The sequence below is a fragment of the Mycteria americana genome, chromosome Z (assembly GCF_035582795.1).
Source record: "Mycteria americana isolate JAX WOST 10 ecotype Jacksonville Zoo and Gardens chromosome Z, USCA_MyAme_1.0, whole genome shotgun sequence".
Classification (NCBI taxonomy): domain Eukaryota; kingdom Metazoa; phylum Chordata; class Aves; order Ciconiiformes; family Ciconiidae; genus Mycteria; species Mycteria americana.
Genome location: NC_134396.1, coordinates 36,447,454 through 36,472,635, shown reverse-complemented (window position 1 = coordinate 36,472,635; position 25,182 = coordinate 36,447,454). Strand labels below are relative to the sequence as shown.

The 25,182-nt window shown below is 40.4% G+C and overlaps 1 protein-coding gene across 4 annotated transcripts in view; it reads left to right on the top strand.

The window, feature by feature from the left end:
• The first annotated feature begins 10,003 nt into the window (after positions 1-10,003).
• RASEF (RAS and EF-hand domain containing) overlaps positions 10,004-25,182 on the top strand; it is a 37,401-nt gene continuing 22,222 nt past the window's right edge. For all 4 annotated transcript variants that reach the window (XR_012779016.1, XM_075527194.1, XM_075527192.1 and 1 more), the window contains exons 1-3: positions 10,004-10,472; positions 22,178-22,324; positions 23,118-23,208. Coding sequence is in view for 3 of the 4 variants with exons in the window: in XM_075527194.1 (XP_075383309.1) it covers positions 10,117-10,472; positions 22,178-22,324; positions 23,118-23,208 (594 nt within the window). In the remaining variant the exon portion in view is untranslated. The remainder of the gene's footprint in view (positions 10,473-22,177; positions 22,325-23,117; positions 23,209-25,182) is intronic.

Genomic DNA, 25,182 nt, shown 5'->3' with positions numbered 1-25,182 from the left:
ATATTTTTAGATCCCTTTCCAGAAATGTACCACTCGATAATTCTTCTTCAGAATTAATTGGCACCCCAGTGTCCTGTGAGAAAAGCAATAGCTCTTACATCTGTACCAGTAAATAAATGAGTACGCCTGGGAGTATTCCTGGCTACTGAAACCAATCCACGTGGCACGGCATGTGTCTGTGCAGTCTAACTGCATGCACACTCTGTTTTGGAAACAGTCTCTGAACCATTCTAGCTGCCTGGGAATTGTTCAGAGACTGCTAGTTAGGCCAAATTTGTGCCAAGAAATAGTCTAATAGCTTACTAGCAGAAGCAGCTGAATTATGGTGTCTAGGAAGTAGCAGTGACATGCCACAGAAGAGGAAAAGTAGCTATTTCAGTTGGGCACGTGGACAAAATGCCTCTTCCTAGCCTTGAAAGGTATACACTAAAATTAATCTTTAGTTAAAAATTTTTACAAATCTTCTTATTATTTCCAGAGGTTTTTCCTTTCCCAGCTTATACATAATTTCCCTTTCTTTCCTTCGATTTTTCTAAAGCATGGAAAATGAAATTCAAACTTCATCAAAATTACTAGGATTCTGCATTTAATATTTATTTATGGTTTTCCAAAAGTAAAGCTGACTCAGCCCTTACAATGACGTAGGTCTCTGTGCCTATAGAACCCATGAAGGTCTTTTTAAAGATATCTGGAAGAATGTAGGGAGTTAACTTGTTTTTTATTTGTGGGTCTCAGGGTGCACCTGTCGGCCAGCTTTTGCTAGGTCAGTCTGGAGTGCGTGAAGCTCAATTTCTGCCAAGATGTCACTTTGGATGCAATTAAAAAACTCTGCAGTAACTGCAAAAGGTAAGTGTCTGGCTTTCCAGAAAAAATATCCTTCAGTCTTTGGATACAGCTGCAGCATTTCCTGTCAGATCCTGATAATTTAATGCAAATATGAAAGCATTATTATTCTCATTAAATGCAAAATATATTTTTAAAACCATTCACAGCTAACTTTTAAAATGCGACGTTTGTGTTACCCCTACAGGAATTTGTCTGCATTACAGTGTGTTGTAATCATGTTATAGTAATTCATAATGCCTATTGTTAAAGTATTTATTTTACAGGTTGTACATCACTTTTTCAAAATTACAGCTCTCAAGGACAGAGTATTTTACAGCATTATGATGTAGCTATTTTAAGTGGTGTCTTTAATACTATATAGTACAGAAATTAATGAAGAGTAAATTTGTTTACAAAATATTGGGTTTTATTTAAATGTCATGTTTTTAAAAAAGTTTGTCATGAAACTAAGAATGATTATACACATCTTTGACACGTTTGCAATGAATCATTTAACAAATAGTTTGTTAATTAAGATTAAAACTTTTTCTGTTGTTCCGGATTGCCTGTAAACAGTTTATCTTTTCTTTTTTTCTTCTCAAATCCGTTTACTCAAAATTATCCACTGGATCATCCTTACTTTTAGCTTGAAAGTTATCAGTTCATTATGACTATTTGAAACTAGAGCTGTCCTCACTTCTGCTGAAGACAAAGCCACATGATATGCTTTTCCTCCCTGATCAGATGGGTGAACATGATGGCCCATTTGTGCTAAAAAAACCCCAGCAGCCAGCAGACCACGTTGTGTTAACTGTCACATAGCTATAAAGTGGTATGAAATACAATATGACTACATCCAACAGCTTTTAGCCATGCAGTGTAGTCACCTAAAGCGCTTAGACCTCATCGCAGCTAAAGCCTAACAATGCAGCCGGCTGAGCGGCAGTTGTTATCTTTGGGTTTCAGAAGTCAGGTGCTTTAGGAAGAGGAACAGCCTGCCACTGGAAGCACTTATTTTGCATACACAGAATTAACTTTCCATAGATGTTCTTGACTATTTACTTGATGTTTACTAATACGTGAACATCAGTATACTCACTTTGTAAAAGATTTCTGAGCAATACGATTTGTGGAAGAAGATTCACCTGTACAAAAATAACACATTGGAAATAGTTATTTTGTAGTCTTCTCCAATTGTGTAAACATTGAAGATCTGCAAGATAATACACATATCTAAAGGATATATTAAGTCTGTTAATGGATTTGGGCTCCTAAGAACATAATATTTTTCTTTATATTTTGGAGGCAGGTGAGAAGAAACCTAGTTTTAGTGACTTTTCAGAGAAGGAAACATCCAATAGAATTGATTGTTTTGATGTAATCCTTTCTGATTTTATATTATGTTGCTGAGATGCATTGTCTTTTCTGTAACTTTTATGATGAGAAAAGAGGTTCTCCTAAATTGGCAGAAACTCTGGCAGATGATTTTTCAAGTCTTTTGTCTAAGGCTATGACAAAATCTTACTCCTCTTCAAGATTAACAACCACAGTATTTTCTCTTATATTTCAGAAGAATTAGTGTGGCTTTATAACTGTGATTCTTTTATTGTTTGTTTTACTTTTCAGCTCTGAGTCACGTAACCTTTAATCCCCTTTGGTTTAAAAACCCCATAATTTCCTTTAACACTTTCCTATTCAGAAGATCCTTCAGGGATGCTTTACTACACCTTTCTTCTTGTCCAGCTCTCCATTCTTTTATTGCAATATTGTTTGGTTGTACATTGTAATAAATAATTATTTAATGTTTTTGAATGCACTTATTTATCACATGAAACAGAATTAACCTGGTTTAGGTGGAGAAGAGTCAAATTAGTTGTGTTCACATTTATTCAGCACTTAAATTTGAACTATTTTCAAAGTAAGTACTATATATTCAGGAAGTACATTCTAAGAAGATTATAATCTCAAATATTATTCTGACCTTTTGTAAATAAAAAGGCCTACACAAGCTATTTTTCTACCCTAGTAAATTAAAAACATCAGAACTCTTCTCCGGCACTGAGGCCAGTAGGCATGGCATTGTCCACTTCATTATTATTAAATGACTTACCTTTCAAAACAGGGTGGCCACATTAAAACTGGCTTATCCTATCTCCCAAACAGTGTTCATTAGGACAGAGAAATCATTTGGGAGATGGTAGTTGTCCTGCATCCTGCCAGGGGATTCTTCTAAACAGTTTAACAGTGTAGGTTGTTGAGTTTCAGTGCCTTTGCCTGAGATCTGGCACTTTTGAAATTATTAGTTGCAGCCAAGGGGACTGAAAGACACCATCCAAAACTGCTTTCAATGGGGCCTTGACCAGTTCCATTTTCCCCAGGAAAGTTGCCCAGAAGCCTGAAGTTGTGGGCATATCCAATAGTCCTGTGGGCACTGAGCAGCTCAACAGCCAAAATCCTCTTGGTAAACCAGGAATGGGACATTCTTCCCCCATTCTTTAAGGGAAGATATCAACACACAGTGTTTGCCTAATATGAACAGGAGAGGGTTTCACACAATGAAACAGTGACAGCCACTTTTACCCAAGATAAAGAGAAAGAAGTACTGATTCTGTGTGCCTTCTTTATAGGGTAGCCTGAAGGTCAGAGCATTACACACAAACTTAGGAGATGGACTCAGTCTTCCTCTCTGTCTAAGCAGATTCAGATATTTCTTGCTCCATGTAAGAAACCCTGTCCTTTAGGCTGTCTTATAGTTGCTCAAGTGATTGAATATATACCATTGAGCCAGAATCTGTGAAAAAAAAGTCAGATTTTTTTTGGCCAGATAGAGAGAAATGAAGGATGGATTGGTGATCCACTGGCATAGGGAAAACTGGCATCCAGCATGTGCTCCAAAGACTTTTTTATCTAGTTATAATGCACTGTAAAACACAGATACTTGGAGCAGTGGCTTTGAGCACCTGGATGCTTCTCAACGCCATCACTGTCCCCAGTAGCTTTGTGGTTAGGACACTTGGCTGAGGAAAAAGAAAGGTAACTTGAATTTGCTTCAGGCAGGGCAGTGAATTAAACTTGGTTCTCCTGCTTATGGGGAAATGTTCCAGCACACTGAGCAAGACAGGGAGGTAGGAAGAGAGTAAAACAGTGACCGTTCTGTTTGCAAGGAAAACCTCGACCTTGCTGTGTTTTTGAAAGAGCTTTGGCACCATTCTGCAGAAAAAGGTCAAAGCTAATCCTAACTGGAAGGAAATATGTCCGTTTGACCTAACATTGTTCATCTCTGTCCTGAAAAGGACACATGTATCCTCTGTCTTCAGCATTGCTCATCGTTAATTAGATTTGGGGAACTGCATTTTGAGATATCCATTTCTGCAAGAACGGAGAAGGTTCATCAGTAGGTGTAATTTGGTTTTGACTATTAGAATTGGAAAAAGTATGTACACTTTCAAACACAAGGGAGACTTATGTACCTGATAGCTTGTATATCTTTCAGTTAAAAAAAGACACTATCTTAACCTAAAAAGCTTGTTTTGCTTGTCTCTTTAGACTATGCTGTCCATTAGAGCACTACCAGTAACTCTCTTCGTGGCTTTTGTAGAAAATTTAGGAGCCTGATCAATATGGATTTCACCATCTGTGACTGTGCATGAAGGAATATTTAGTCCATGGTGAAATTTGAACTCCTTGTAATGAGCAGCGTGTAATAATATAATAAATTACTTTTCCATTGACATGTTATTTCTCTGTGCACAGAAGAACTGTTTTTCTTTTCAGTTATTTTCATGAATGGACTCAGAGAATTTTGCTTTAGATTAATTTCTTTTACAGCTATGGAGAAAGCAGTAGTAAAAAATTAAGCAGTGGTCAGGTTTTCTCTCCACAGAGCAATGTAATTACTGCTTGTTGTAGCAATCCAGCCTTACCACAAGAAAATGATGACAGAATGGATCTAGCAGCTTTGATTTCTTTGAGCCTAGTGGGACTGAACAGACAAGGGAAGAAAAGCCCCCATTTTCTGAGGCTGCTTGTGGATCTTTCCATGTCCAACAGTCTCATTTGCCCATTTTTTTTCTGAGGAAGTGTTACTTCTATACCTGAAGGTAGAATTTAAGATTCAGTGACTTCTTTTGCATTTCATTCAGCCAATTCTGCGTTTCCTCCATCTTCTTCATTAAAAAGCAAGGTATTTGTCAAGATTCCTAATGCCTTAAAAATAGGACAGAATAAAAAAAAAATCAAGATGTCATGAAAATCATCAAGAAAGTCTTCCTGTAAAAGATGAAATTCATAAGCATTTATTGCTAGCTGCTTATGTTATTCAAAACCATTACAGATTTTGAGAATTAGCAACATGACAGCGTGTCTTTAGAACAGTCTTTTTCTGTTATTTCTGGGGTCAGAGTACTCTTGTTAGTGCAGCATGAGGGTGACTGCTAGTACCTCCAAACCAGGCGCAGCAGTCATTATTGGTCATTTCAGCATCTCCCTGGCTATTCAGTTATCGTACAGACAAGCTTTTAAAAAGGCTGTTAGATGTTCATACCTCCTTTGCTGCCAATACTTAATAATTTCTGCAAAAGCACCTTGTGTACTTCACTATTCTTTTATTAATGGTATATTTTCTCTCTTGCAGGCTGAAGATGCTTCATCTGTATGGTTTCCGCTTCAGTCATGGCCTGGAGTCCATTAAAGAAATCAATAAAACAGTGAAAGTCTTTCATAACCTCGCTGTCCCAACTGCTAACGTTTCAGTTGAATGAAAAATTCTGTGTATCCTGAGAGACATTTTTGGCTTTTAAATGTACCTCTGCTTTGATGAAGAGCTTTTATGTCACTTTGTGTCTCATTTTTTGATGACATTGAAGCAGAAAATTGTGTTCTTTTGCAATATTATGCAAGTTACTTAATTTCTTTGCCTTGGACTAAGTTTTTAAAGATACAGATTATGCCTTTTCCCCTTCAGAGGTTATAATGATGCAATATATCTGAGAAGTACAGTCTACATGATGGCATGATGGCTGTTACTAAATACATTACCCTTAGTTTTTAATTGAAGAGAATAAGAGTGAGTCACATTCAGTAGTACTAAAAATTATGCAGCAGGGAATGAGAATATGTAGCAATGGTCTATAATCTGCCCAGACTTGGCATTTAAGTATGTGCACCTATCCTATATGCTTCACATGGGGTGCATGCCTGGTAAACAGCTGAAAATACCATCAAAGTCATAAAAAGTGCAAATAAAGGCACAATAGGAGAAAGGCAGAGAAGGCAACAGTGGGGGGGGGGGTCACGGCCCATCTGCTGGAGACCTCCCAGAGCCACTCCACTCTGCACACCACGCTCTCACCATGCCCTTCACCTGCCCACACACACTGTGCTCCCCTTCCTGGTGGTAGGGAGGGGGTGAGCTTCATGAACAGATACGGGTACAAAAGGAAGAGATGGAGTGCCAAATTGGGACTGTGATGCTTTGAGATATACAGTGGCTTGCAGAGGTGGTAAAGTTTGTGTCAGCGAGTTGAGAAATTAGAGTAGGTTTAATTAATTAGTTTTCATGGTGCTGTGGCTGCTATGATACCTATGTGTAATGCTAACAGTTTTCAATGAGGTGTTTCTATATTACTGGTTGATTCCATTTTATTTATGCTCTACTTTCCAAGTAAACTGCACAGTTTGTGCTAAATTGCTTAAACTGCCCAAATGTAAAACAGACAAAGCTGAATATGAGAGTTATTGCAACCATAGAGGGATCCATTCACTCCCTTAACCATGCACAGTATTAGGAAGATCAGCTAATATATGTAAGAACTATAGAAAAGAAATACTCTGTCTTCAGAGTAAGGTCTGAATAGTGTGTGTTAAATCTTAAATAATGCCGAAGGCCACATGAGCAGAAACAAATTACTGAATAACTGTTCCAGTTTATGTTCTATTTCCTAACTTTCAAATGCTTGATATTCAAAGCAAAAATTTTCCTTTAGTATGTATGTAAGATTCCTAAAACAATATATAGAGAGGGATGGGAAGAGAGCTGCTATTTCAGGTATGGGATCTGCCTGGAGCACAGCACTCCAGCTTTTCTGGGCTTCTGCACAGTTCTGCAAAGTTACTTTCAGAGACTGCATGTATTCAAATAGCATTTAAGGGTTCTGTAGCTTTTCCCACTGGCCAGCTCAGGTTCTCTGCTCTTTTGCTTCCTAAGGCAATGCTAGGTCTGGATGTCATGTGGTGCCACACCTCGCATTTCTTGTTACCCTGTCTCTTCTAATCTGCTCCACTTAACCTCTGTGCCTACAACAGTGTCAAACCTCACCTTTTCCCACTCAGTACAATAGGACACTTTAGTAGTGATACAATGAATCTCTTCTTGTTCACATGTTATCTTAGGCCTCCCTGAAGTTCCTGAGCATGATTTCATGTTCCATTCCGCCTCTTCAGCCAAACAGGTGCTCCAGCTAACTTCTGTGTTTCACGGCACAGTGAAGTAAAGCAGATAGACTGAAAATTGCAGGTGGGGTATATCTGTATCTGTAGCTTTGGTATCTTACTTATGAATTTAAAACTCCTCCTGTACCATATCCACGCTACTAGACCACAGAAACAGTGCTTTGCTTTTGCATATTTATTTAGTTTAGAGCTGGATTTGAAGGGACAGATCCTTCTAAGAATAGGCACATAATTTCAGAACAAAGCACTGTTTTACCATTGCCTTCTGGGAATCCTGCCCCCACCACTCACTCTAGGTCTCACCAAATAAATCACCTTTTATTTGTTATCTCTGTGCTGTTGTGTTAGGACCATTTGTCTGAACCATGGCCTGCCAAGCAAGCACTGGTTGCATGGCATTGTGTAACACTGCAGGCACCATCTGTTTTGCAGGATATACCTATGCCATGGCAGAGCTAAATGACACACCATACTTCATGCCAGTGCCTGAGATTTGTGTGAAAAAACTTCTGTAACAGTGGAAATAAGGGGGATGCCAAAGACCAAATTCTCTTTTATGACATCCACTGAATACACAAGAGATTAGCTGCACATGAAGGCAGAAATCTGGCCCACGTAGGCATCACATGGGCAAATATTGCAAGACTCTTATATGGCTTGAATCAAAACTGAAAGTTAATGTGACGTTTTCCATTTGTTTTTTATGTCACTTATTATTTACTTGATCACATAGGTAGAAACATAAAGCTTTCAAAGAAAACAAAGATGCAGACCTTTGCAGCAGGAGGGTCAAACCCCAAGTCATATAAAAAAAGGGTTACACAGAAAAGCTTGGGAAAAGATGATGCTAAATCTCAGAGAAAAAAAAGATGGGGGCTATAGGTCCAAAGTCTATGCCCTCTGCTAGCAGTCCAAGGTAGTCACTGCCACAAGAGATACACAGAACACAGTGAGTAAGAGAGTGGGCAGGATAAGGATTACTGAAAAATGTCAACTCATAAACCTGCAGCCACAAAGGCAAACAAGAAAGTGAGCACATTGATTTGAGTGGGAACTCCCTGACTAGTGAGACATGTTTGGCCCCGGATGAGGCTGTTTCCATTCAGCTCAGGAGCTTGTCAACACTGAAAGCCAAATGTCCCGACTCCTGGAACTGAGAGCTGGTGTGTGTAAGCAAGATAAGTTTGTCTCTTTTGACGGCTGAACAACCCTTCATAAGCCCCGTAAGGGCTTCATGATACTCTTTGGGTACAAAGATTTGATGGGCAGATGAGAAACCATGGAACAGAAAGAACAGTTGTTAAATTAACTCTGCTTTACTAAAACACTACATTTTGCTAGACTCAGAATCTGAAGATGATACTGCTTTACTACTCTTAGCAGTTTTACAGTTGTGTAGTGGAAATGTAGCGACAAAAATGTATAAAATCGTAAACTGAAGTCCTTCAGTTATCTGATATTTTTAAGCTAAAATTTATATTCCAAATTACTTAACAGCTGTATTTCTCTAGAGTGCAGAGAACATTTCACAAAATGTTTTATTGACTAGAGAGAGATTGTTGGCAGGATTTTAGGCTGAGTCTGTCTAAGCCTGACAAAATAGTAATCAAAACCTGTAGAATAATAATAATTTCCTTTGAGGGCATTCCACACCTCTTAAGCAGAGGAGCACTTTATAGTTCCCATTTACAGTACGGGCTTTATTCTAATGAGGCTCAGCTGGGCTATTTGTGCTTTGCCGGATCACGTACTTAGCCTTGGGCTATGTTTCGGTCAGTAAGGAAACACTGTTTTGGTAGTTGGAGTTGTATTCTGTTTAACTCTATCACAACTTTGGTATACACAATTTACATTTGCAGACAGACATAAACAAGAATAAGTGCAGGGAACTAAAGAAAACCCCTCAGCTGAAATTTAACTGCTTCCAACAAAATCTGAGTTTTGAGTCTGACTTCAAGAAAGTGAGAAGTCTTGACTTCTGTCAAGAAAGTGAGAAGACGCTAGTTCTATACAGAGCACTGAGAATCTGTCTCCTTTGATTTATTGATTTGAATCTAGCTTTTGCATTTTCAGTTTAAGCTGGTATTTTAACAATGCACTTTTCTAAATTAGTGGTGATGGGATATCAGTGAGCACGTACTCGGCAATGTATAACGCTGAGACTACTCACGGCCAGCAAAAATTTATCTAGTGAAACTCTGGGTCATCCTGCGTTCCTTGTCTTCCATGAACATGAGGAGCACTTTTATTCTGCTGGAAAACAGAAATGAGATTTAACACCTTACGGTGACCGCAATGTGAGCCCCTTACGGGACTCACATTGGACTGCTGCAGGGGGGTGGGACGTGTTTTTAACGTGTGGGGTTCGTAAGTAGCGACCTGTGCTGTCAGCAACATACTGGGCCGAGAGGTGCGCAAAGGGAACACCCTGCCCTTGCACCTGCGGCTGCGGGCGGGAGCCCGGGGGAAGAGGGGGCCGGCACCTGCCGGCCGCCGGGTCGGGACCTTCCCGCTTTCTCCCGGGGGGGCCCGCACCTGCCGGCCGCCGGGTCGGGACCTTCCCGCTTTCTCCCGGGGGGGCCCGCAGCCCTGCCCGGGTACGGCCGGCCCCCTCGCCACGTCCAGGCGCCTGCCCCAGGCGAAGGCCGCCACCTGCGGCCCGCCTCCCGGCCGCGCCCGGCCCCGCGGGGCGCCGGGGCGGAGCAGGCCCTGTCCCGTCCCGCCCCGCCGAGCCGACGGCAAAGTTGTGCCGCCAGGTCGGGCCGCAGCCGCTCGGCTCGCCTCGCCTCGCCCCGTCCCGTCCCGTCGCGGGCAGAGGATCCGCGCCCCCGGCCTCGGCCGATGGATCCCGAGGCGGCGGGGGACGAGCTGTCCCGCCTGCGGGCCCTCTTCCTGGCCTGCGACGCCAGCGGCTCGGGCCGCATCGAGCGGGAGGACTTCGCGGCGCTCTGCGCCGAGCTGCGGGTGCGGCCGGCCGAGGCCGAGGCCATCTTCCAGCGCCTCGACAGCGACCGCGACGGGGCCATCACTTTCCCGGAGTTCGCCCGCGGGTTCCGCGGCGCCACCCGGCGGCGGCCCGGCGGCGGCGAGCCGGAGGGCGAGGGGGAGGCGGCCGCGGCGTGGGCCGTCGCGGGGCTGGAGCAGCCCTGGAGGGACTTCGAGCTGCGGCTCGGGGATGAGGCGAGGTACATCCCCAGGTAAGGCCCGGGCCCGCCGGCGCTGCCGCCCGCAGCCCCCCGACCGCGGGGCGGCGGTGGCCGGAGGGGCGGCCGCCCGGGTGGGAGCGGGGCTGCGGCCACGGGGGTGCCGGGGCTGAGCCTGCCCGCGGGGAGCCTGGCGGCGGCAAACCGCCCCTGCCGCCCTCCGGAGCGGGAACGGCCGTCCTGGCAGCAGCTTGCGCCGGTGCTGATGCAATACCCTGCTGGGGAACGGCCGCGCCGGCCTTCGGCCTGACCCCTCGCCCGCTGGACTTGCAGGTGTACAGCGTGCTCCCCGCATCTGCTTCCCGCTTTTGAGGCTTTCCAGCTCTGTGTTTCCAGCGTGCAGCCGCTTGCTTGCTTCCTCTCGGCTGCTCTGTCGGGGACCCACGTGGGAAAATCAGGCCGGTGAAACGCACGGGATGCAAAGTGCTGCCGGCCCCGCAAATGGAGCTTTCTCCCCCCGCTGTCCCCGGACCAGCCCCCAGCATCTTTCTTGCACGCCTGTCTGTCTTTTCCTGGTAAAGGCAGACCAACGCCAGCTTTGCCTCCAGATTAACGGTGTTCCTAAGCACGGCTCTGAGGCTGAGGAGCTCACTGAAGTCCGTGAGAGCCTTTGACCTTCATGGCAGTGGAATGAAGACAACTGATGGTAGCTTGGTTTGGGATTAATTACCAAGTACCATGGGTCTGTCAGTACCGAGCTGGTTCCAGTCTAGAGAGGCACATTTTGGTGATTCGCAGTAATCTGCCTGCAACCTGAGGTGCTCAAAATTAATGTATAAATGTTGGCGTGAAAAGTACAGAGTGATTCGGCTTCATTTAAAAATTGTAATTTAAGCTGGAAAACAAGCAATCTGAGTTTAAGGGCTTGGCAGCTGGTTAAGAGGCAGTTAAAAAAGAATACATACATGAATATATCCAGAGAGATTGTCAAGTTAGTGCTGGTCCTGGCTGTGAGGTACACAGAAGCGAATAAAAAGCACATTAGTTTCTGTGTAACTTTTGTAACAGTCGAGCCACATGTGCCGTTTGTTGTTTTACAGGAGCATGTATCAAATCATTGGCAAATTTTTATCATACCAGTCTCCATATAATGCACCTTAAATTCTTATGTACCCCAATAATTTGGTTCTAGCCACTTTTAAAAATGCGTTCAGATTCTGAGATGAAAAGTTTCTTCAGAGAAATTTTGAGTTACTTAACTTGCTGCTCATGTTCACAACTGGAGTCGATTGTTCTTTTCTTTTTGGACTGGAAGGGTAAATGACATTGGTTAGTCTTACTGGACTGCTCCATTTCAGACAGATCTGTAACTTCATACAGGTCTTTCTTACCTAGTTCATGATGCCTACCTTGCTACATACTTGCTTTCTACAGAAAAAAAAAACAAAAAAGAAAAAGCTGTTTGAAAATTTGCAGAAGTGATTAATAACTTAACCTAAAGCCAGACAGAAACTCAATAGGAGATGGAAAAAATCTGACTCATGAACAGTGGTGGCTTGTGAAAGCATCCATCTCCTTTTGGTAATAAGCCTATCTCAGTATCTTGGTTACTATGTTTGCAGCAGCAGTTTGAATATAGTCCAGTTGTTTGTCTAAGAGGGTAGTAGGAGGGAGGTGGAATAGCTTTTGTTGGCATGGCTGTGTAGGCACTTTCCTTTCGTTTTGTTAAATTCATCATGACATAACTAACGTAACTGGTGTTATGATTCTTATACATCAAAATTGCAAACAGAACTAAATTTTGATAGTTAAAGACTGTATCAGGTGGGCAGTATTTGATGTAAATGCTTCCTGTTCATGTTCAGCCTTATAAATAGCTTTGAACATCCTTCGTAATTGGCTGTATTTATTAGGTGTGTGCCAACGTCAGCTGAAGAACAGTGTGCCCTTTGTTTTCTTGTTCTTTCTATTTCCTGTCCTGAAGTGCTAGAAGCAGATCTGTGTTACAGCTCAACTTTTTTCCATTTGTGGCCTGCATCTTTTTTTGTTGAAATGTATATGTAAGTTTTTTTTCATGTGAGTAGTCCCACTAAAATCATTAGACCACTTGTGTAAGGAATGAATAGATTGAAATTGTTTGAGGAGTCTGGGCATAGGAGAGATTTTAAGCAAAAGAATATAACAAAACCATGTAAAGTACAAGCTGGTACTTAAAAAACTTATTTATCTTTTTATTTAAAAGGCTTAATTTTTTTTTAGTTGTTTAACACTTCAGGTTTCTTTTAGGGAAAGGCAGTACTTTGAAAAACCGACCTAGCTTGGAACACACCTGCATCTTCAATACTATAAAACAGTTGGTGTCCATATGTTCTGGTTTATTACTCTTCATGTGTTTGCTGTAACGTTGGTGTTGAAAAACGTGAGAAAAGTAATTACAAAGGAGAAACTCCTCAAACCCAGATGAGTGGGGTTGTCCGTATTTTTTATCTCGATCGTGTGTGCTTTTTATCTTGATCATTTTGGGGTTCAGTCCCTCAAAAAGCTGTGCCTTCTAGCCCCAGTCTAGCAAAACACTGGCACATGTGCTTTGATGCTATTGTGGTTTATACAGAGATAAACAAGGCATAGCAGGTAGAAGTAGTGAGATAAAACCAGGGCTGAAGTCAGGAGAAAATTACACAGTAAACACCTGTGCTCTCTCATTCCTGAACTCGATTGAGTGCCCATGGAAATCAAGCGGAAATTTTTCACTGATATCAGTACACATGGTTCAGCCTCTGTTTCTGCGACTGAGCTTTTAAAAGCCATAAATAAGCCTCCATAATGAGATGTGAAACCCAGTAACAGATCAATATCCTGGCCTAGTCCTCAGTGTAGTAGCAGACATCAGATGCAACATTGTTTACTGCCAGGTACTGCCTCGTTCCAGGTACTAGAATAAGCATATGCTACAATAAGCGTGTTTTGAATTTAGTTAATTTTAAAAAAGATAGTTTTACTATGGAATGGGTTCTGCTTCCCTGTAGTGTGGTGTATCGGTTGCACGGTTCTTATACTTTAAGCCATCCAAGTCTGTACTGGAGCTGTGGTTCTATCGATTGTAGTTAAACATGAAGAGTGACATCAAAGAGTTTCTTTTCAGCCTTGCTCCTTCCCTCCCCATCTGAACAGATTTTTGGGACTGAATTCAGTTAGATTTCTTGGTAAGGTGGTCACTGTGAGTCAAAGTATTGTTTGTCTTAGTCTTTACACGTGCTCAGTGGGCAATTGTGCCTCTAGCACAAAAAAAGTGGAAAGTCTTTCCAGGCTGATGACCTAATACAATGTATGAAGTCAGATTTTAGTGGAATTGCGTAGAGGGTTGGGTTTTTTTTTGGCATTCATTTAATTTAAAATGCAGCTACCCTTCTGTATTGTTGTATTCAATCAGGTATAATGAGTAATTAAACACAAAAGATTGCAATGCCTTGGGTTTGTATGTAGTGAATTGCCAACTGGAGTATACCTGTGTGAGCTCTAGGAGATGTGTTTTATTGAGAACTCAGGCATGTTCATTAGTTTGTTCCTCTACGAAGTATTTGCAGTGGTACAGGAGTAGACAAAGTTAAGAAACTTACCTGTTTGGTGCTCCAGGCAGTGAGTGCTCCAGTGTACTGCCAGTACTGTACTGTACTGGAAGGGTTTAGCCCTTGACCACATTACTGAGTGTTGTGTTCTTTTTTAATATGTGGACAACCTCAGATCTGTTTGGATTTCAGCAGTAAGATTGAAAGGTTCCCTCCATGCTTCTAATAGGCACGTGCTCCTTTAAGCATGTGGGAGTCTCCTAAAGGCAATGCTTTTCCATTCCTCAGCTTGAACAAAGAATGATCCAACATGCACTGACACTTCAAGAGAAAACCTGTACTTATGAATGCTATGACAGTTATTTGTGTCTGTAAATTACAGGCAAAAAACTTCCCTGAAAACAGATTTTGAAATTTTAATGTCAAAGACCTTCAATCAGAAAGAGCAAAGATTTGGGACTCTGTGTGCTGTGTACGTTCTTGTGTATTGTGGGATCACTCTGGGATCATTGCGGGATCCCGTTAAGCCCTACCAGGCAATTTTTGTGTGATATTCGGCAAATTGGATAGTCTGGTTGGAAAATGAACTAAATTAATTTGAGCATGAATGGGTGGATGAATCTGGAGAAGAAAGTTTGTATCCCTATTTCGAGTTAAATTCTTCTGAGAGTCCTCATACTTCATTGCTTTGCTTTTTAGTCTTGGGGTCTGTTTTACTTGTGTGCCTTGTACTTTGGGCCAAGCTGACTGTTCATCGGACTCCAATTTCAACGCTGCCAGACTGTGAGATTTTATGCATCGTACAATTCCAAAGTCTCCTAATGTGCTTATGATAACAGTTCGCCCCCAATCATGTCATCTGGAGCTTTGTGAAAAATGTGGATCTGGGGGACGTGATAAAATGAGAAAAGAGCGCTGTTTTTAACATGAGCTACTTAAACTGTGAAGACAGGCAATGCTCATGGGATATACTGCTGTGCTACAGCAAAGGAGAGGGGCTCTGCTGCATAAAAGAAAGTCCAAAACCTGTCACGCTCTTGCTGTCGTGAGCCAGGATAGATTTTTGCCAAAGTCAATACAGAGCACAGCATCAACTCTTGTCAGCAGTTTGTGTTTCCTTCCAAGAGATGATGAGCCATGATATCAGCACTGGAGAGATTTCGTTGGAAGTCAAAGTGTGTTCCCCGGAGAGGGGACAAAGGCAAATCCCGAGGGAAAACAAATGCTGGGTCCCTCTTTGTCACAGTGCTGGTGAGGGGATGTCTGCTATAAGAATGATGTCTTTTAATACATCTCATGACAAGGGTTTGACAAATGTGCCCTGCTGGCAGAGTGATGGATGCCTTTCTGGGAGCTAGAGGACTTTCTGAGCTACCTTAGGTTTTACTGCTGTTCTGTTTTCCGCTTTAATCAGAACAGCATGTGTGCCAAATAAGTTAAGCACTGTAGGATTCGTTTTCCTGGTATTTTCATGTCACACGATCATTTGTTATAGCTATATCCTTTGGAGTGTTCTCCTTTTCTACAGACTTCATCTTTCGCTCCTTGTCCCACAGTCTTTTCCAGTCCTGCTCCACTGGCTCCAAATCACACCTCTGTCTTTAGGAAGGGACCAGTATTTATTCCTTGGAAACATTAAAAATCCCTTCCCTGGGAATCAGCCCTTGGCCGGGCTCTCTCATCTGGGGGTTGCAGATTTGTTCTCCTATTGCTGAAGGGGCAGATACAGAAAAAGAAAAGTTGTTACTAAAAAACCCCATAGTACTTCAGGTTGAGAAATACCTTGAATTTTACACCATGTTAACGTTTCGTGTAATCTGTTCTTCCTCAAGGCACTTAATCTAGGAGAAAGTGTTAGGCACTCAGCTGTGACAAAAGTAGATCCTTTCCAATTTGAAACAGATTTGGTCGATCTTTTCTGGTGGCTGATATGATGGCATATCCAATGTGTCCACTTTTCAGAAAAAGGTATTTCTTTATCTCTTGGTGGCACACATAGGCTATTGGTCTCTAGTGTAAGGACAATCATCACATGCATAATGCTTGATCTTTGTCTTGCTCCAGTCACCCAGCTCAGACCTTCCTGGCTCAGACCACCTTGTACTTAATTCCTTCATGCCCATACCAGAACAGAGCTGCCACAAGTGATGAGAGTAATTTTACAAGCTCACCTACACTGGGAAGAGACCATTAGAATAGTGTTCTAAAACTTAGAAATGGGAGCATATTATCAGTGTGAGAACAAGTTTAAGTGTAGTGGTGATTATCTTTGCTTTTAGTTGCACCTACAAAAAATAGAAACTATATTTTTCCAGTGCTTGAAAGATGTCTGGGTCAAGAAAACAAAGAGAAAGTGTTTGGGGACCTTAAGTCTGCAGGTAAGAACATGGATAAGAAAGAAGGCAGAAGTGAAGACAGAGGTCAGTAATTGGCAAGAGATGGTGTTGAGAAAGATATGGATGTACACAGAAGGACCTACAAAAACAGTCCTGCTGGGGAATGCTTTGGTCTAGTTTTACCTCTCAATACAACCCTTGCCCAGCTAAGCCTGACAGCCCCTGCACAGCTCCTGCCTAAGTGAGCTTTTACCTTGTTTTGCTGCTTTGTGCTCCCCAGAGTGCTCTGCGTGGGGGGGGCCTGAAATTGTGCTGGTCACCTCGTTGGTCTCCACCTTTCTAAAGCAGACTCAGGTAAACATATGCAAAATACCAATGAAAGAAACACTAAATCTTTACCATGTGAATGAGAGAAGGTGGTGTTATAACATCACTGGCACGTCTTTGATTTCCTCCAATTTTCCCTTAGCTTATTGCACTTTGTGCATCTTTGGTGGAAAACTATACTGAAAATACCGCCCTTGGGGTCAGGCTAAGGGGCCCATGTAACATAGCATCCTCTCTCTGGCAACTGCATAAGGAACACATATAAGGTACTGAGCAACTGTAGAGTTATTCTTCCTTGATAAATTCCATCAACTCCCTCTGAGCTGCATTCAGAGTGTGGATCACTACGCAAACAGTCACTGTACATTCAGCAAACCAAACTAATACTATGTATTGGTATGAATTAGCATAGCTCTGTGGGTTAAATGAAATTATGCCACTTAATATAACCTAAATATCGGATATCTCTAATCCCAGTGTTGTTTTTATTCTTTTTTTTTTTCTGTCTTCTGCTCCTCCTGTATTCTACCATGGTATTTTAAATCTAACATATTACAAATTGCGTTATCATCGGGGCAGTTTTATTTTCTTTCTGTTATTCTCTCAGGAACTCTCTGAAACCATGTGAATACAGTAACTTTGCTTAAGTTAACTCTTATGTGAAGTTGTGCAAATATTGACAAATTACACTTACTAATTACTAATTTTACAGACAGCTTACGTTATAAAACCTTTGAGATGAGGTAAGGTAAAGCCAGAGCAGTACTTGGTCAGAATACTCTACTTTTTTTGGTCAGAATACTGTATGTTTTTGGGTGTTTTGTGCCTGTACTTTGTAGAAGCAGCAGAAAGGCGTGCATGGTAGATAGTGTAACCATAGTGCCAGATGGTCCAAAGGGACAGTTTCCTTCATGTCATATATCAAAAAATGCTCTTTCTATGCATTAGTATTTGTGAATGTTTACAGTTGTGTTAATGTGAAACTTAAAGGAGTGCAGCTAAATCCATTTAAAAGTGATTTCAGGATTTCAAAGAAGACCAGTTTTAAGGGGCAAACCTGAGCGTTTCTGATGAGTTTTGGTGAAACTGAAGTAAGAGCATTCTAGCTGCCTTTTTGTCCAGCAAAAGGACAGACTATTCAGAGTTCAGGAGTCAGCTTGGTGAAATAAATTTGTGAAATCTTCCTTGATAAATGATTTTGAATAACTAATGAATTAGCAGAAAGAAATTGCATGTCTTCAAGGGAAACTGGAGGCAAACAAACAAATTGGGCAATATTCATTGCAACTAAGCTGTCCTGCTGCAGTGGTGTCACTGATATTTACCAAAGCATGTGAAAACAGAGGAGTGATTGAAAAGATGGAGACAATTCAGAAGAATTCCTCTTATAATCATCAAATACTTATTGCATGTTGATATATAGTGTATATAGCTCCATCCTTCTAAAATCCTGTGTATCTATAAAATACCACAGTGTGCTTGCTGCTAATTCATCATGGATACTTGGACTGATTAAATCAATAGCAGGCTTCCCAATTCATGGAAGTGTATTACTTCTTGCTGAAGGCATAAGTGATTAAGCAGAGTCCTATCAATTTTGTTGCATGACTTTAATTTCTCCTTTGTTTTTTTTGTTGGTGCAGTAGTTGTTGAGTCATGTTTTTAATTAGGACTTCCCATAAAGTTGCCATAGAAGCACTCAGGTAAGTGCCACTGAGAATTTCAGTGGCCAATTTGAATCTAAAAAAGCCTTCCAGGCCCTTTCCAGGATCCTGCACAGTTGTGGTTGTATGGGTATCGTTTTGCTTCTTAAGCCTAAGTACTGCATCATAAAACTGGGTCACTGAGATATTTTGAATCCATCGGGATGGTAGCTGGTCACTGGGCTAAAGAGGAATAACAAATATAAAGAGTTTTTTGTATCACAGAGGGAGAATAAACTCTCATAATAAGTACTTTGTGCTTCTGACTGCTGTATCTTAAAGCAGATGTAGCTGTATGGCAGAGGCTTAGCAGCATGGAGATACTGATTTCTGTCTTCAGTTCTGGTATGTGTATTTGCATACACTTTGAAAAGAAGCTGCAAGAGGTAGTGGCTGTGGCATTCTTGTAAAGAGAATGAAAGTTGCAGAAACACATTGCAGTATTCCACTACAAACGTCTTCTGCTCCTGGCACAAAACATAGTAAGCAAAGGCCAGACTAATTGTTGATTCTCTACTCCCGTCAGCGTACGACAGTGTAACTTCAATTTTGCTACTCCGTCAATAATCTGTGTGGTAGGAGGCCTCTGGTATTACCATTATGCATGTGCTATTTTCAAACATAGGATTTGTAGTACAGTTTGAGGTACAGTGTAGTTTTATGGATGTAGCTTCATTTGATTTAAAGGCAGCAGCTGATTAATCCTGCACAAGATGAGGTGAGAAAGATAGAGTACCAACATAACCCTGTAATCTTGTGAAAAAAATTATGTAGGTCCTTAAAGATCCAACCCAAGTTCAGTGACCTGTGATTTGGAAGAGAATCAGGAAAACATTTGCTCAAGTAACAAGTATTTTATGTTAGCATCAAGTAACAATTTTCCTGCTGTTTGCTTGCTTTCTAGGAAACAAGGTTATTAGTAAGCATATAGTTGATGAAATTTAAAGGAAATTTAAAGGAAAAAAGAAAATTTCAGAACACAGATTTCATGTTTGTGTTTTGTATTTCTAAAAATCATATATGATGACCTAGATTGTGCTGAACGTATCTGCCTTGGAAGATCGATAAACTCTGTCCATCTTGCTGTGGCTAGTGCCATTTCTATTCTACATGTGACTCATTTTTAAAGGACTGTGTGTATATTCACACTGTTCGAAGAAGTGACATTCTTCAGCAGTATAATTCTGGATATGTGCAATGTCTGCTTCTATCTAAAATGTGAAACTATTCTGGAATAGTTTATTGGCTGTTTTGGTGAGCAATTTGCAGCTCTGAAGGACAACTGCTGAAGTGCTATGGATTTATGAAATGCGGCATACGTTATCAGCTCTCAGTCCAACTGTCAAAGATAAATGGAATTTCAAATGGAGAGACTACGGAGAGGGTACATTTTGTAATGTTTGAAGTACAGCCAGGCTCCAGCTTCAAGCCTACCCAATGTTAATGGAAGTATGGTAGGAGTTCTGTAAATGGTATCACCTTGAGACACTGAACTTATTGTTTGTCCAGCTGGATGTACTTGGAAATCAGTGTCTAAATGCCACAAACCTGCTGTACACTTGAAATTTAATTGAGATCTGATAAACCTAAACCTCAAACTTATTTTGTGATACATGCTATAGTCAGAACCGTTCCAAAACTGTTGTGCAGTAAACCATTTAGTGCAGAAATATCACGTTTGTCTGTATGTTGTAATAGTACAGAGTGAAAGGAGGGCAGATTTTAAGTCTACAATTTATTTTTTTTTTATTTTCCCTAGTTCTTATATTTTTGATGGTGCTGATAACGTCAGTGTTGTTTTAGCGCAGAGTTGTGGCTAAGGAAAATGCCCTTAACAGTTTTTAAAATGAAAATTATTAATTGAGTAAACATACATTTGGGGAGTTCTTTAATGATATTTATACATCATTTGTAGCATCTGATGATCAGATAAATCTGCGCATTATTGTGACTATTTGTGACCCTTGACATTACTCTGTTTAAAATATATTTTAAAAAAGAAGTTGTGTGCATACATTGGAAGATATTCAGAGCACTACATTAAGCTTAACCTAACTTCTGGAAATGCTGAATACAGCTAAAGCATTAGCCTTTGTAAAGGAAACCCTTTGCAAGACAGAAACATGTATGTACACAGAAATGCCCCTGGCATCAGTAAATCTGTATTTCTTTGTGTTGCTGTTATGTTTCTGTATATTGAAACGAATGTCAGCATTTCAGCTGGAAACATTTTACATCCTGAAATACTTCAGTTGTTTAAAATGGGAATCTGAGCTATAGTAACAATAGTGGTACTGTTGTAATAAAATAAGTTATACTTTCAGTGGGGAAATCACATAGACGAAGCAGAGTGCTGCAATGTTGATTAAGCTGTGGAATTGCTTCACGTGGGGAAAAATGCAGAGAATATACAGTGATTGTTGATATGCGTATGGTGAAGGTATTAAATATCATTGCCTCCATAGAAGATAGGAAAACATTAGCTGTCTAATGAGGAGGATCATTAAATCAGTGTTTAAGCTTTCCTTTAACAACAAAAAGAGGTCATGTATTCGTGATATGTTAGACTAGAACTTGCAAAACATTAGTTTTGTTTGCATTTCTGCCTCTGATATGCAGTATTTCCTCATTACTGGCCTGCTTCTTCCACCTTTCTAGACCTGTTTTTCCCTTTTCCTTTTTTTTTTCTGTTTAATTTTTAAGTTCTTGACCTGTTCATGTTCTGGCATATAGTCTATGTGGCAATCAGCTTCAATTTTCCTTGGGACTGCTAAATTCTGTTATAGAATTTTCTCTGGTATATTGCTTTACAGTAATCCAGATATTGGAACCTAGCTGGCGGGTAAAATGGTGTTACTAGTGGTATGACCAGAAATCAGTGCTTTTTATGTAGTAACGTGTGTAATAATGTTTTGGTGCTTATGCTATTCTTTGTTTTTGTGTCTTGTCAAGATTCTTTGCTTTGACAATTAAAACTCTATACAATCTATGTAATGAGTCCAGATCAAATGGAAATCAGAATATGCTATTCCTGCATTGGGGCGGCTTTTAAGAAGCAGTATAAATTTCAGGAGGGCATTTAATAATGAAAGGATCTACAGAAACTTTTTTCTTTCTTCTGTACTAGATATATCTGTTATCTTTCACATGGGAATCATACACAGAATTAACTTCTTGTAACAGTGCATGCTTTGGGGTATAAAACAGGGCTGGGATTATGAGGAGTGCAGTTGTCTGGACCAGAATAATTTGTCTTAAACCAAAGAGCTGTATTGTCATATCCCCTACAGCTTCCCCCCCTGCCACACACTGATACAAGAGATGTAAATACTAGAAGAATACTAGAATACTAGAAGCTGAGGGAGCATCAAACTTTTTTTTCTCAAAGGAGGTGTGATTGCCTCCCTCTCTCTCCTTTAAACATGCGTTTTAACTTGGGTGGTTGGCATTCATACCCATTTTCAGTTCTTATGCAGCCTCCTAAAGCTGTAAACTTCTTCATGGATATGATTAACATTAGAGTCACCAACAAACTTGATATACATAATGGGTTACTCCAGTGGCATGCTCTTCAATACACCATGAATAGAAGTACAAAAAATTTACTTAAGCTAAAGAGTTTTTTTCTACAATAACTATATTAGAGAAGCAGGAAGGGTAAACATCATTTAGAAGATTTCAGACATACTATGCTGAATATTCAAAGCCCATATCTAACTTGCTAAATTTTAAGAAAATGCAAAAAGGGGAATTTCTTCATTTGTAATACATTTTTCAAACCTGTTACAGGACATTGTTCCAAGTAAAATGGTATCTCTCTTTTTCAGACAAGAGCAGGTCAGTGTTCTGTATCAGAACATACACATAGCGGAACCAAGATTAATCCAGCCGTACGAACATGTCATTAAGAACTTCATCCGAGAGATCAAACTTCAAAGCACAGAGATGGAAACTTTGGCCATTGCGGTAAAAAGGTATAGTGAGTTGTGTTTCTAGTTCAGTTATGCAGTTACTTTTTTCTCTATCACACTTTCTTGGGTTAAACTACTGAGAGTTAATGCCAAAATATGTCATGTCATTTCCATAAACTGAGTTCAAAGGTTAATTTATATGCACACACATGTGCACAAGCACATATAGCAGCTTGCAAATGATTCCCTGTTCATATTTTGGATAAGTCCTGGGCCAAATTTTTGCAGGCTCTATTCTTATGTTTAATGTCTTAAAACATTTTGACTCCTCTTCCTTGGCTGTAACTTTGAGTTTTAGCATACACGCTCATTATACTTTCATTTTAGAAATGATGTTTTTGCTTCTTCAGCTTCAAGGGGTGTATTTACCTATTATAACTACTTGGCATTTGCCATCTCACATGATTACTGCCAAAACCAAACAGATTAGCTCAGGACAGAGATCTTGTGTGTGTGGGTGATGCAAGTTGCTGTAGTTATCCTTTTGAAGTCTCTTCATAGGATAACCAGAGGGGTCTTTTATCTCTGTAACTTAATTTTCAGAATGCAGATGTGATGTATTTAATACTAATCATCAGCTGTCAGCTATTATTTAAAATCTAATTCGCCTGTATCTTCAAATTAATTTGTGATTTTGGCTCCCAACCATACCAGTTTCAAGGTCTGGGCAATGTTAAACTGTTTCCATGTCTGTCTGTCTAATTTGTTTCAGCTGACGTAGGTAGATGTGTTTCACACAACGTCTCTGTCAAGCCAGAGGGCAATTCCTAAGACAGTATTTACTTTTAAATTTTAGAGCTCAGGATAAAGCGGCAGTTCAGCTCAGTGAGCTGGAGGAAGAGATGGAACAACGGATACAGGCTGCAGAGCATAAAGTTAAAAAGGAAGTGAGTATTTTATATTTACAGAATTTCAAAATTACCAAGCTCTCAGTGCTCTTAAGCAGGATTGATGGCCAGGTGTGTTTTTGATCCTGATGGGCTGACTCAAAGCCACCAAAGGCAGGGCCTGGATGAAAAGAAGCTGTCCACGAGATTGAAAATATATTATCTTAATGCTTTCTGAAAGAGGAATGGCTGCTCAGATGTAATAAACCAAGAAAAAAAAGTCTTTCTCTTTTGTGAGAAAATGCTGGCCTAGAGGAATTTATTTCTGAGACCAATATTGGAAACAGATTGGAGAAAATGACCTTTCATCATAAAAGAATGGAATCTAGTTCTCCTAGTAGATGAATTTACGTAGAAATTAATGCTTAGATCATTTGTTCCTCATTTGTATATCTCCCCAGAGCAGTGATCTTTCTTTTCCCATTCTCATCCTGCAACTGTATTTTAGAGAGTTATAGACATAAGAGAGGGTAATTGTGATGACAGTGTGTGACGGCCGGGACCTCTCAAAGTTGATGGGAAATTCTGTTTCAATGTGCTCAAGTTTTAGCCATTGTTTCAACTGGCTTGCAGTCTTGATGGAAAAACAAGAATCCTCTTCCCCTTACCCATTGAAAGATATATTAGAGCCACATGTGGCTGTGTAATTCTAAGCAGAAAGCAGTGCAGTAAAACTACCCTACCTGTGTTGTCTGCTTCATGTTGAACTGTTACTAAATTCTCATAAGATAAACCTAACTTTATAATGTGCATAAGAATAACAGTTTGTAAAAGTGTTCTAATGTGGACATAAGAAATGCATTAATTAAAACATATACTGTGGGCATAATTATTGCTTTGTAGGACACACAATATACTGAATGTCTATATATTTGGTATGGGTTCTTTCACCAAAGCATTTGCAGAATCGAAGCAACAAAGTGCAGTCTGCCAACTTGCTGATTTTAAATAGCACGGTAATTGATCTGTGAAGGTAAATGGTATTCTGTTAGATTTACTTCAAACAGCGTCTTTTACAAGAAGAAACACTCCTACCAAACCATAAAAGTCAGCTATTTTCCTAGAAACAAAATATAATGACATAAACATGTTAAAGATACCACCCCAGCAAAAAAAGCGTATCATAGTATGTTTAAGTAATGATAAGGCAACTCTCAGTAGAGATAAACTTTCCATTTCCAGAGAGACTAAGCATTTATGTTTAGAAAACAAATACATTTGCTCTGGAAAATTTCTGTTCTGCAAAGAGTGGTAGATCACTGAAAAAAGCCCTGAAGACTCTTTTTCACTACTGTAGAACGATGACTGAGATGTGTGTATTTGCTCACTCTGAGAACATCCACAGTTATGTACTAGCATTATGTAAAAACACATCTGCTATGTATTATCCACATCTAGTTTGTGTTTCTCATTCTAAAAAGTCCTCAAATTGTCACCGAGTTGCATGGATTGCGATTTCTTTGTTCACACCTACCTATAGATACGAAAGATGGGCTGTAACTTGTTTCTCACAGTGCTCTTCTCATTTTCACTTCTAAATGTTCCCTTTAGCTCATAGCTCCACATACTCCACCTACTAAAACGCCCTGAGAGTAAATGTAAGATATTTACTTTGTGGGATTGTACTAAGCCATTAATCTTAATGCCTGTACTCAAGGCTATTGTTTGTCAGAGTGATCTCACTCATGCCACCGTGACACCTGCCTCTGCATGATAGTATCTGCAGGTTAAGCCTATCTTATATTTTGTTTCTTCAAGGGAAGCAAATACTTACCAAACAATACTTAGGACTCCTATATAGGTGCCAACAGTAAGAGAATCCAGCTTAAGCTGATTACTTTGATTATTGTTTTAACACATGGATTATCATTTAACACACGGATGTCAGCATCACCTTCAGGAAAGCACTGAATTCTGGGCAAAGTCCATGTCTGTCTTTTATGTGTGAAAACTCAACCTGTCTCATTGGCACCA